We start from the raw sequence: 14,830 nt of genomic DNA, 5'->3' as shown, positions 1-14,830 counted from the left end.
TGGGACATACCAATAAGGTTTTTTTTTTCTTTAGAAAGCAAAAAAGAAACATATATTTACAGTAAGAAAGGCTTTTGTTTTAGGATTTTAAAATAATCTAATTATTAAATGGTTAAAGTGGATAATGAAAATGTCAAGAAATTTATAACTGTGTCTGATTGTCACAAGAATATTTTTAAATTAATAATAATTAAATTATATTATTTGTTGACCACATAAATCTCATAAATTATATAGTAAAAAGTTAGTTTAAGAATGACGGAAATGTAAATTATTATGTAAAGTTAGTTTAAGATAGAGTAATCTTATAACTGCAACTATAATTTTTCTAGAATTAAAATTGTTATAACAAACATAAAATATAAAAAAATAGTTTTTAAACTAAATGCTCAAATTTGTTTTATTTTTTTACTTTTTTACTGTGGGGTGGAATTTTTTTTAAAAAAAATACTATGTAAATTTATATTTTGTACACGGTTGTTTTTTGGTTGTTTCAATGTTGTTTTAATTGTTCTGTTTTGTTGTTTTATGGTTGTTTTATAAAAAGACAATATTTTTTGTAAAAAAATTTATGTGACAGTAAAATTGTAAACTTTTACTCAAAATCTAATATTTTTGTAAAACCCTACCCAAAAAAATTAGTATTTAGTGTAAATTTTCTTTACTTATATTCTTAAATATATATATATATATATATATTGCGAGTGTCACTTTTCTCACGCACATTAGAACTTTACCAATTAAATCCAATTTGTTTTTATTAAAATTAATTTGCGGCATAAATATCTAAGCTTAATTACCAGTTGAAAATAAATATACTTAAGTTCTATTTTTAGCGCTAATAATACCTAAGTTATATTTCTGGAACTCTATAAGTACTTGAATGTTAAATGTCATTATCCATGTGTCATTTTCTTATTGGTACATATAAATTATTTTTTAAAAAAAAAATAAAAATTCATAACTTGGACCAATAAAGAATTGCCACATGGCAATTTACATCATATTTAACAACCAGGTACCTAAATATAACTTAAGATATTATTGCTGCCAAAAATTAAACTTAGATATTTATTTGTAACTAGAAGTAAAATTTAAATATTTATACCGCAAAATTACTCTTTTATTAAAAAAAAATATATTCATTAAACCTTTTACCTGACAAAAAAAGTCCATTAGCTTTATTTAAAAAAACCAAATAAAAATAATGGGCCTTCTAAAATGTAAGTCACAATGCTTTAAATTGCCCAATGCAGCCTAGGTGTGTCCAAACTAGTATTCTAAAGTGAGGAAATTGTATTCTATACTTATTTAGTTTACTTTTTTTTTTCTAATTTTTATTCATATTATTTAAGATATACTTATTTTTATAGATAATGTCCTAATATACTTTTTAGGTTAATATAAATGATGTGCTGGACTTAAGTAGAGAACGAAAGCAAAACACCCAAAAAAGTGTGTAGATTTTAATGAAATATAAAATAAAAGTATTTTTTTTTATTAATGGATGCAAAAGAGAGGTATCTCAACTTATCTAAAGTAGGGTGTTGAAGGCTAAAGCTATAAAAGGAAACTTCAGAGAAATAATGAAAACACAGTGGAAGAATTGCTGCTCATGGTGAATCTAATAAGATAGTACGGTCGTTTCTTTCCAAAAAAAAAAACAAACAGATTGTCCTGTCGTTTGTTGTTGGACACTGGACATTTAAAGAAAAACACTTGTAGTTGTAGACTTTTACCTTCTTAGCTTACTGCAATCTTCTTCTTCCTCTCATGGCTGGAGGGAAGCAAGGGAAAGGACTCAACTATTCATGCATTCTACTCATAGGTCAGTAACTATATATGCTTCTTTAATATCATTTAAAACATAAAAGTAAGAGTTTGGTTATCTGAATGGAGAGTAATAATTGTTTGTTTATCAACAGTTATTGCTGGTATGGAGAGATTTGCATTCAAAGGAGTGGCATCCAATTTAGTGACATATCTAACAGATGTTGTAAAGATGAGCAATTCTGGTGCAGCCAAAACTGTCAGTAGCTGGTTTGGTTTCACATCCCTGTTGCCACTCTTATTGGCACCCTTTGCTGACTCTTATTTGCACAGGTATAACACCATATTGGCCTCTTCATTTCTTTATGTCGCGGTAAGTCATCACTCTCTCTTCAATCTTTTCTTATTTTCCAATTATTAATTATATATGTGTTTTCGTAATACGCCATGAACAGTTTAAGTTTTTCTATTCACCATTTCTTTTTAGCTTTATATATTTATTAGAGGTCAATTGTCATTTTTTGTTTTGTTTTAATAATAAACATATCATTCCAATTAAATAAAAATTTATTACAGCTAATGTTTTTTTTTTTATTACAGCTAATAAACGTATAAAAATGGATAATTACATTAAAACATAAATTTTAGTAAAATCTTTATAATATTTTTACTTTTAAATTTATTTTTTTATATTTTTAGATTAATCTAAAAAAAACACAAGAAAACAATAAGAGAATCAAATAAAAGTAATAAAAAAAATAACATCAAGACAACATCACAACAATATAAAAAATAATATACAAATAAAAAAAAAACAACAAAAAATAACAAAAGTACAACATAAAAATATATAAAGACCGAATTTAAAAAACCATAAAAATATTAAAAATTCCGTACAAACACTACTTTTGCATTTTTATTTTTTTTTGGAGTTGCTTTTATGTATATTTAAAATTAGGGGAATCACTTTATATACTGTTTTTTTTTTATTATTTTTTTTCAAATTTGCGGTTTAGATTTCTAAAATGGTTTCTCCAGTAGTTTTTATGTGGATTGCTATACGATTTTTTGTTGCAATTGAAGTTGCAGCGCTAGTTGCAATAGGCGATTTTATGTAGAATTCCGTAAAAAAAAAAAAAAAAAAAAAAAAAAAAAATTAAGTGTGAAAATAAAAAAACACCTTAAAATTATCCCTTAAAATTTTGTCTTTATCAATTAGTTCACTATTGAGTGTATGCACTGGAAGGAGAATATGTAAATGGGATTATTTCCTAAGTACATAAAAATGGCAACAGATTTACAATTTTACAGATTTACTATTTTTTATATATAATTTTTTACAAATTTATTTTTTTTTTATATTTTTACAAAAATACAAAGTGTTAATTTTGAAAAACCGTTGTATTGGCGTTCCTGCTACTAGAAAACAATGTGAATGTTTTTTACAACAATACAAAGTATTGTTATTCTATTGTTTCAAAATAATGTTGTTTTAACGTTACTGTTACAGAAAATCAATATTTTTCTTTAAAGAAAAAACGAGTGAAAAATTGTAAAAACAAAGAACGGTCAAAATATAAATAAAAAAATACTTATAAAAATGTAATAAAACATGGTAAAAATGTAATTTGTAAAACAATTAATTTTGGGGGCAATTTGATAATAGTTATATATAATTTTTTTTTACAATTATAATATATATTTTTATATATATATCTATATATAAAAATACATAAAAAAAAAAAACAAAAAATAAATAAATAAGGACGGCTACAGCCTCCATACATACTCTAACAAGTAGGGGTATTCACAAAGTATCCGATCCAATCCAATCCGCACGATCCAATCCAATCCAATCCGCTAAATGCGGATATCCGCATTGTGCGGATTGGATTGGATTGAAAAATCTAAAATCCGCACTTGTGCGGATTGAATGTTGTTTGACATTAAAAAGTAATCGATCCAATCCAATCCGCACTTAATTATATATTTTTAAAAAATTATAATATGTAATATATATTAATTAAATAAAGACACAAACTTTTAATTTCTTAATCTTTTTTAGTAATATATTGAGTTGGTGCATTTTATTTATTTTGTAATAAAAAATACAAGAAAAATAATTCTTATTCACATAGACACATACACATAAAGTTTAAATATATATATATACTAGCTTATTTATTTTAGTAATTAAATACATATATATTTTAGTGTAAATCTAAAGATATATATATATATTGATATATATATATATATATGTTGGTTTAATTTGTATATAAATAGAGATGGAAATAGATTAGTATTGGAGATTAAAAAACAATAGTCTTTTTTTATTTATTTTTTTTTCTATGCAATATTAAATAATTTATTATTAAAAAAGTAACCGATCCAAAATAACCAGTGCGGATTGGATTGGATTTAAACTCTTATGCGGATCAGATTGGATCCAAAATATGAAATCCGCACTTAGTGCGGATTGGATGTTGTTTGACCAAAAAAGTACAGATTGGATCGGATGAACACCCCTACTAATAAGTGTATGTACAAATATTGATGAGCATAAAAGAAGGATATCTAACGAAAAACTAGACAATAAACCTTCAAGCTATATACAATGTAAGGATGTCTTAAACAAAATAGAGACTTGGTTTCAAAATAAGAAAATGGAGACCAAACATTGAATAATCAATCTCTGTAAAGTGATGGATAGTATATAAATATAGTCTAGACACAAAAAAACAATCCAAAATAAGTTTTCATAGCTACTGCTTCTTCAATGAATGTCAAAATCTCCTACAAAACACATATTATAGCATATAATGATAATAGACATAAACTCAACAATTATATAATAAAATTAAATTATTTATAATTTTTAAAAAAAACATAAATTGTAATAATAAAAATCAGAATCCTAAACCTAAAGATTAAACTAAAAAAAAAAATCAATTTCATATAAGAAAACGTAATAAAATACAATTTTGAAACTTAAAAGTGTGGGTGGTAGTACCAGGGCCCGGTGAATATAAATGGGCCATAAGAAATTTTTTTTTTTTGAATAAATGGGCCTAGGATTTTTTTTTTGAATAAATGGGCCATAGATTTTAGTTAGCTTTTGTCTGTGTTGTACTTAAGGAAGTTTTTAGTTTTACGGTTTTTAAAGTAAATTTTTTTAAAAATATGATTTTTCCAAAAAAAATTATTAACTTGCTCGTAAAATAATATTTTGAAAAAAAATATACAAAAACCTGTAAAATTTGTAATTTCATCTACATTTAAAGTTGAGTGTAAGTATTATTGACCTTATTTATAAAATTATCAGTTTTTTTCAATTATGTATAAATATATTACATATAATTTTTGAAGTTTGAGATTGGATGGGCCTTAAGCACAAACCTAACCCGTCTTAATTCTGGGCAGATTACTTTTTTTTTGGTAAGGGACCTGAGGAGTACACATAAAATACTTGATTAATTGAATTTTTTAAAGGGCTATTTTCAAAAATATGGGAAAAATTATTAAGGTTATGATAAATATGGCATAAAAAGTAAATGCCACTAAATATGACATTATCTAACCAATCAAACTAAAAATATGGGTTTTTTTCTAAAAAAAAACCATATAAGACATTAAAAAGAAATCTGAATTTAAAATTCATAAAAAATAAAAACTTAATTAAATTACCATAAAAAATATTAAAATTCTCTTCATATTTATTTTTTTAAAAAAATAAAACAAATAATACTATAGTGATTGCCGAAGTTGTCACTTGTGCTGGAAAAGTCATCGGAATTTACTGCCGACACCGGAAAGTCGCCGGAGTAGCCGTCGGTGCCGGAAAAGTCGTCGGAGTTGCTGCCGGCGCCGAAAAAGTCATCAGAATTAGCATTGTCGCTGGAAAAATCACCAAGAAACTAGTTTCTTGATGTTAGAAACCGGTTTCTTAGTGATTTTTCCGGTAATTTTACTGGTGACAATGCCAAGTCCGACGACTATTCTGGAGTTTGATGTCGGTGCCGAAAAAGTTGCCGGAGTAGTTCCTGGTGTTGGAAAAATCGCCAGAGTTATTGCCGGCGTAAAAAAAGTCGTCAGAATTGGCATTGTCGCCAGCAAAATCATTAGAAAAATCACCAAGAAAGTGGTTTTTTCATCAAGAAACTGGTTTCTTCACCAAGAAAGTGGTTTCTTCATCAAGGAACTAATTTTGTTACACAACAATAATAAAGATTATGAAAACAAAACAAAAATGATATACACTGAAAATAATTGAAACCAGTTTCATCAATCAACCAAATAGAGAAAAAAAAAATACAAAAAAAATTACCAAGAAACTGGTTTCTTCATCAAGAAACCGAAAAAAAACCAGTTTCTTGGTGATTAGTCCGATAATTTTTCCGGTGACAATGCCAATTTTGACGAATTTCTCAGAGTTTACTGTCGGTACTGAAAAAGTCACCGGAGTAGATGTCGGTGTATTAGTCGTCAGAGTTGTTACCAATGCTTTAGAAAATTCGTCATAATTGCCATTGTCGTCGGAAAAATTACGGAAAAATTACCAAAAAGCTCGGTTTCTTCATCAAGAAACCAGAAACCAGTTTCTTGGTAATTTTTCCGGCGACTATGCCAATTCTGATGACTTTTCTGAAGTTTATTTGTCATTGCCGGAAAAGTCGCCGGAGTAGCTGCTAGCGTCAGAAAAGTCGTCAGAATTGGCATTGTCAACGGAAAAATCACCAAGAAACCGGTTTCTTAGACTTCAAGAAACCGGTTTCTTGGTGATTTTTCAGTGATTTTTCCGACAAAAATGCCAACTCCGACGAATTTTCCTGGCAGCCGGAAAGAATCCGACGAATTTTCCCAAGACCGACCGCTACTCCGGTGACTTTTCCGGCACCGGCAGCAAACTCCGGTGACTTTCCCGGCATCAATGACAAATACAAATTCCTAAACAAATAAAAACATTAAATATGGGATTTAGAAACCTAATTACATATATATGGCATATCAAATACCATAAAAAAACCTAAAAATAAAAAAATACCATATAAATTGGCCAAACTTAAATGTGCCATATTTATCATAAGAACTTTTAAAATCCCATACTAAGTGTAATTTCCTCTTTTTTAAAGGCTAAATCAAAATAAATTTGGGATTATTTCACAAATACACAAAAACAATAAAAAAATTACAAAAATACGGTTTCACAGAATTTTAAATATTTTTACGATTTTTTTGATTTAATTTACAGAAAATACGGTCTTTCTATGTTGTACTCTTATTAATTTGTTGTTGATTTTTTGTTATGTGTATGTTATTTTGATGTTTCATGTTACTTTTATGTAATTTTTATGTTGTTTTCGTGTTGTTTTTAAAGAAAACCGTAAAATATATATAAAAAAAATTATTTAACTGTAAAAATGTAATTTTTTTTACTAAAAATTGTGCCTTATGTAATCATCCCAATAAATTTTTGAGTTTTAGGCTAAAATCTAAAACAAAATTGGTTGGTGATTTCAAAACTGTATTTAAAAAAATGTGACATGGAAATATGAATTTTGATATTCGTTTTGTAAATTGTTTTTGAATTTGAAAATTAAAAAAAAAATAAAAAAATAAAAAAAAATCAGCAAAAAAACAATAAATAAAAACTGAGTTTGACTTAAATATTTTTCATATAAATATATATTTTTTGACGTAGTGATTAGAATTACTCATGAATTTATATTGTAGACATCTGCAACTAGCGCAAGAACCTCCTTAAACATGGATAGCTCATCATCTAACTGAAGGGCATGTTTCGTCAAACCATAAATTGCTTAAATCAGCAAGCAACATGAGACAAAACTACCTTCAGAAATTTAGACAATAAAGCTATAACTTCCTCAAACAGGACACCCAAGAGCTAGAGCTTCAACTAAATAGTACACGGCACACGCCAACTCAATAACATATCAAGAATATTTCCAAAATATCTAGAAAATAAAATAAGATAAAAATGAATTAATCCCCTAGCGAAGACATTAAAACCTAAAAAAAGAAATTCTCAATAGCTACAAGATAACAACTTTCAAATAAATAATATTTAAATGAACTTATTGGCAAAAACTCTATAGCAGTTGGTCCTTCTCAAAACTGACCTACAAATTAACAATACATAAAATTCTATTAATGTACAATATATTGAAAAAAAATAGTTAATGTGAACAAAAATAGTAAAACAATCCATAATGTCAAGACTTGAAACAATTATTTGTCGGGTCTGAAAATCATTTGTAGAAGGCATGAGTACAAAAGGATCGTATCCATTGACCATATTACAAATCTACCTTAAATAATTAGGGGCAAACCATAAAAATGGCACAAAAACCATAAAAGGCATGAAAACTATAAAAAAAAAAAAAGGTGCAAAGCAGTAAAGTCATCAAATCTAAAATTTATTTTAAAAGGTTTTAATGAACCTTAAAAAATAAATTGAGTTTTAAATTATAAAAAAAAAAAAATCGACAACCATATAAACATATTTTTGATATAGTATAAAAAGAGGTATTTTTTAATATTTTCTTTAATTAAGTAATTAAATTAAGCATAAAAATTAAAATTTCTCTTTATTATTTGATATCAGACCAAAATCTAATGGTTTGATATTTTTAAATTTAATATTTATAATTGAATTTGTTTAGTACCCATCAATAGGTAATACCCATTGAGAAGTGTTCCATATTTATATATATCTATTCTATATAAAGTGTGCCTATATAACTAAATTCTTGGTTTATGAGAAATTCGTGGGTCACTTTTTATTTATATTTAATAAAATAATAAAATATTATTTATATATAATAAAATAATAAAATAAAAATAAAACAAATCTCATTAATATTTGAACTGATATTTGATGCTAATCATTTATCTGTTTTTATTTTTTAAAAAATACTTGAGCTTACCAAAATCTATAAGAACAAAATCAATGAAGAAAATTTTAACAAAAAAAAAATGAACGAAGAAAAAAAGTGTCATAAACATTATTGAATAATGGCAATTGCCAATACAAGAATTTCGGCACAAAAAATTATACTTGATCCCTAGACAAGATTATCATCTTCCAATCTTAATAATATAAATAATGAACAACACCTCATTAGTTATTCTAGGAGAATGATGCATGGTAATATCAAAAAAATCATTAGATGATAATAATATTTCTCTAACAATGATACCCTAAGTAAGAACTAAGAAGTATTGTAGCGTTTTATTTTCAAGAGCATAAAATAATATTAAGACAATTGGATTCCACAATCAAGCTCTTATTCTCCTATTAAAAAAACACATTAATATACATGTAAATGATTCTTAGTTTTACAATAATAAATTATTAATAAACTCACAATTTCATAAAATTATAAAGTAGTAATTTCAATTAATTTTTAAAAATAATTTATAATTTTTTCAAAGTATTGGTTATAATTATTATTTCCAATTTTATAAAAAATAAATATAATTTTTTTAAAAAAAATAATTATTAGAAACTTGCCATAAAAAGTTATTAGATTGTTACCTTATTAATTTTTTTAGTGACCATCAATGGGTATTACCCATTTAGAAGTGTTCCATATATATATATAAAGTATTTTAACTAAAACATTTCACATTATAATTTGTAAAAAAGAGATTTTTTATCTACAACTTTTACATAGATGTTATCTTCAATTATCAATAATTTAGAGATTGATTTTTAATTTTCTTTTTTATTTCACACACATTTAAGTTGTTTTTTCTTTAGTATTTGAACATGAATTTTTAGTTTATTTTCGGATTATCTTAAGAACATATTACACTTAAATTATCAAGTTTTCTTAAACACTATAATATATTACATCCAGTATTTACTTTTAATTGTCAAGATTATAAATTACATTATTTAGATATACATAATAATAATCTCACCTAATAAGTAATAATATTTTTTCTTTAATTGTTAATTATATCTTTTAAATAAAGTAAAAAATATCTAACATAAAATTAGTATACGTGCCTCGCACGTAATTTTTTACTAGTATATATATATATATGTATGTATATATATTAAGGGTAAGTCTACACTACATTTTCAAATGGGTATTTTGGTAGACCATGTTTGTTTTGGTACTTAAAACTTTTTAGTGTAACTTTTTGATCATGTATATGCTATAATTATTTTAGGACTACTTGTAAATTTTTTTTTTAAAAAAAATTCAAACAGTCTACAATGGTAAAAATAAGATTTACATATTTTGTTGTACGTGCGATTGTTTTTGCTTATATGCATGGTACATAACTATTTAAATCTTCTTTTCGACATTGTAAACTATTCAGAATATTTTAAAATTTACAAGTAGTTTTAAATAATTACAACGTACGCAGTCATAAAAAAATAGACTAAAAAAATTATTTAGATACCGAAACAAATAAAAAATCTATCAGAACTATCATTTTGGGGTTTAGTACAAAAATTTTCATCACTTTAAATACTGAATTTTCAATTTTTAATTGAAATTACATTAACATATCATTACTAACATTTTCTATCTCAACCGTGTAACATTGACAAAAACTAAAACAAATATATTTGATGGTACTAAAATTTAGGATAAGTCTATAATACATCCCTAAAAGAATGTTTTGGTAGACTCTTAATATGTTCGGTATACAGAAAAAAAATTTAGTCAAATTTTTTTATGATCGTGTACGTTATAGTTATTTAGGATCACTTGTAAATTTTTAAAAAACAAAATCAAATAATTTACAATGCCGAAAATAAGATTCACATATTTTATTACACATGCGACTATTTTCTCTTATACGCGTAGTAACTCTTTAAATCTAATTTTCGACACTATATATTTAGAATTTTCTAAAAATTTACAAGTGATAAATAACTACAACATTTGCGATCATGAAAAAAAATTAGACTAATTTTTTTTTCCTGAATGTCGAAATAGATAGGAGTTCTACAAGAACGACCCTTTAGGATGGTCTACTACATAAATTTCCTACAATTTAATATACCAATAAAGTAAGAGGTAAGTCTACAATACAATCCCCTAATTAAATAGGTATTTTGGTAGATCATCTATCTGTTTCGGCACACGAGATTTTTTTAATCTATTTTTTTTCATGATCATGTATATTATAGTAATTAGGACCACCTGTAAATTTTTACAAACTTCGGAGTAGTTTACAATGCCAAAAATAAGATTTACATATTTTGATGCATGTGCGCCTTTTTTTTTATACGCTGTGACTATTTAAACTTTATTTTCGACATTGTAAATTATTCAAAATTTTATAAAAATTTACAAGTGATCTTAAATAGCTACAATGTATGCGATCACTAAAAAAATTAGACTAAAAAATATTTTAGGTGCTGAAATAGATAAAAATCTACAAAAACAATCTTTTAGAAGGTCTACTACATAAATTTTCTAAATTCATCATAATAATAGTTTTAAGCTCAACGTATGTAGCCCAAAATGTTATAACTAGATAAGTTAGTAGACCTTAAAAAAATATTTCGGTAGACTCTATATCTATTTTGACATAAAAAGAGGTTGTTTAAACAATTTTTTTTATAATCGTATATATTATAATTATATATTATTATTTGTAAATTTTTAAAAATAAGATTTATATATTTTATTGTACAATTATTTTTTTTTTATATATAAATTTAGCAAGTAACTATTTAGCTCTAATTTTTGGTTCTGTAAGTAGTTTTTTTTTTTTTAAAAGATTTTTTTTGTTGGAAATAGTCAAAGACTCGTAAGTTTTATATTTAAATGATAACAGTTTATATAAAAAAAAAACTAATACTCTGCTTAATAGTTAATGGTGTTTACTGTTTAATGGTAAGAGAGAAAGAGATAAAGAAAAAAATTTAATGATAAAGAAGGGGGTCCTTAAAGAAAAATCTAGATGTGGGTGGGGTGTATTCTTAATCCAAGGCCTATAATTATAAATAGATGGTGTTTTTATCAAAAAAATAATGTTTTAGTTTATCAAATGGGATGAAGTTAAATATTTGGTGTAATTATAATTATTTGGGATGGGAATATAATTACCTAAATTTATTTTGTTCTTATTTTTAAGCATGTTGGTTTTTATTTTATTTTATTTTTAATGAGTATGTGTGCCTATGTCAAGTCTATAATTTACACTTTTGAAATTCATTAATCTTATTATCTTGCCTTTAGGGACTAGTGGCATTGACAACATCTGCTTCTATATGGGCCCGGTCTGCTGCTAACCAAACAAGATCTACCACCTTTCTATTCTGCTCTCTTTGTTTAATTTCTTTAGGCCAAGGTGGTTACAACTCATCTTTGCAAGCCTTTGGGGCAGATCAGCTAGACGAGGAAGAAGAACAAGAGTCTTCTAATAATGTCAAGAGTTCTTTCTTTCAGTGGTGGTATTTTGGTGTCTGTAGTGGTAGTCTTTTTGGGGTAACACTAATGTCCTACATCCAAGACACTTTCGGTTGGGTTCTGGGGTTTGCCATCCCTGCCACAATAATGGTTATATCAATAGCTTTTTTCTCATCTGGGAGTAAAATATACATACACAAACAAGTTGAAAATATGGGGCATAAACCTCTTCTTAACATAATCAAAAACATCACAGAAACACTATCAAAGTCGGTAAGTTGCAAAATAGCCTTACCTAAGGCCAATGACGTAGTTGAGCTAGAGTAAGTTTAACTTTCTTATTGGATATTTTTCAAGACAAATTATAGTTTACTTTACATGTATGCATGAGTTTGTGATGATCTCAACTATTTTGTCTATTATATAGGCTTCAAGAGAAACCTCTTTGTCATCAAAACTTGGGAGCCATGGGGATCTTGGACAAGAATTTGAAAAGCAATACTAATTACATGTTTGAAAACACAAAAGTAGTACTGCGGCTTTTGCCCATATGGACCATGCTTCTAATGTTCGCGGTGATCTTCCAACTCCCTGCAACCTTTTTTACCAAGCAAGGTATGACAATGAAGAGAAATATCGGAAGTAACTTCCAAATCCCACCAGCCACACTACAAAGTTCCATCACATTGTCTATAATTCTCTTGATGCCTCTATATGACAAAGTTCTTATCCCATTTGCGCAGTTCATTACTCGAAACAAAAAGGGTATCAATGTAATGCAAAGAATGGGAGCTGGGATGTTTATTTCAGTCATAGCAATGGTAATTGCAGCATGTGTGGAAACACAAAGGCTAAAGATTAGTAGAAAAGAAGCAGCAATGCTTGGATCTAATACTGAGACTGTGTCACTAAGTATCTTTTGGTTACTACCTCAGTACATACTTTTAGGCATTTCAGACATATTTACAGTTGTTGGTATGCAAGAGTTTTTCTATTCTGAAGTTCCTGTTAGAATGAGAACAATGGCATTTGCACTGTACAATAGTGTTTTTGGAGTAGGGAGCTTCTTGAGTGCTTTTCTTATAACATTTATTGAAGACTTGACAAGATCCAAGGGAAGGAATAGCTGGTTCTCAGATGACATGAGCGAGGCACGGCTAGACAACTACTACTGGCTTCTCACCATGTCAAGCACACTCAGTCTTATGTTGTATGTTGTTTTGTGTAGATTTTATACTAGTAGGAAAAATTTAGATAATCATGAACAAACATAAACGAGTTCTTCTGTCCGTTTGCTTTGCTTTAATAAAGGGAAGAAACTCCTTTGGTATCCTGTATTTATAATCCTTTGGCACCTTGTATATTTTCGAAAAATAAGTTTGGTACCTTATGATTTTAATAATACTTATTTGATTCCTTGTATTTTGAAGATGTACGTACATATTTGATACCTTATGTTTTTAATAATACTTATCGATTCCTAAATATAGTACTTGAAGTTAGATTTGATTAATAAAATTTTATCTATTTGACAAAATTGTTCAAAGTTATATATAATTAAATAATTAAATTTCAATTTAAAGCTATAGTCGAATTGATTGTATGAACAAAATTTTATTGATTAAATGTGAGTTCATTGTACCAAATGTGTACAATTCAAAAGTTCAAAATTTCAAATGAGTATTATTGCAAACACATAATACTAAATTTGTATTTAAATAAAACTTTACATTTATATTAGCGATTATTTCACAAATATATAAAAACAACAACAACAAAATTAAAAAATACGATTGTACGGAATTTTATATTTTTACGATTTTTATGATTTTATTTATAGAAAATACAGTCTTTTATGTTGTAATCTTGTTAATTTGTTGTTGATTTTTTGTTACATGTATGCTATTTTTTGTTGTAGTTTTGATGTTATTTGGATGTTATTTTCCTGTTACTTTTATGTAGTTTTTTTGTTGTTTTTGTTGAGTTTTGTACCCTAATAAAACTCATTTCAATATAATCAGATTGACTAATTAATAAAAGATCAGAAATCGCTTTTATGTTGCATGGTTCACATGATTTATTTCATGATTATGTTTAATGTATAAATTCTATTAAGTCCAAAACATATATAAATATATATTTATTCATGATTATAGTGTCATCAGCACAGTGGAATATAATCATATGTTCAAAAGTTTAATTCTCATGATTTGTCGGTTCACTAGATTTAGACTGACATTGTAATGCCCTAAGAATTAGGCATGCTACGACAATCGGTAATATAACCTAATCCCAATAAACCAGGATTACTAGAAAATAAGAGCGGGAAAAATTTAAACTTTGATTATAATGGAATAAAAACATAACTTATAATAATTTAAACTTTACAATTAATCAAAAAAGACAACATGTTTCGGGATCTCGTAAAATTTTTTGCAAAATATTACAAGCTATTTTATATGCTGACCTAAGCGGCAAAATTTGAGAATACAAAATATATTCGTTGGTAGACCCAACCCGCTTGGTCTAGTATGGCCCGAACATGTACAATCCATCGCCAAGCTCTCGCACTCATGGCTGATTACTAAGTGATTTACCTTTTCCTGCACAATAGAGTACAACCTAAGCGGCAAAATCTGAGAATACAAAATATATTC

At 26.5% G+C, this 14,830-nt stretch overlaps 1 protein-coding gene across 1 annotated transcript; it reads left to right on the top strand.

Moving 5' to 3' along the window:
• Positions 1-1,484: 1,484 nt before the first annotated feature.
• Positions 1,485-13,808, top strand: LOC133035041 (protein NRT1/ PTR FAMILY 5.9-like). The gene is made up of 4 exons (XM_061110677.1): positions 1,485-1,828; positions 1,926-2,143; positions 12,003-12,496; positions 12,601-13,808. Exons 1-4 carry the CDS (start codon positions 1,774-1,776, stop codon positions 13,445-13,447), a joined length of 1,614 nt encoding a protein of 537 aa, XP_060966660.1. The 5' UTR covers positions 1,485-1,773; the 3' UTR covers positions 13,448-13,808.
• The last annotated feature ends 1,022 nt before the right edge of the window (positions 13,809-14,830 follow it).

This window comes from Cannabis sativa, chromosome 2 (assembly GCF_029168945.1).
Source record: "Cannabis sativa cultivar Pink pepper isolate KNU-18-1 chromosome 2, ASM2916894v1, whole genome shotgun sequence".
NCBI lineage: Eukaryota > Viridiplantae > Streptophyta > Magnoliopsida > Rosales > Cannabaceae > Cannabis > Cannabis sativa.
This window is presented reverse-complemented; position numbering and strand designations above follow the sequence as displayed.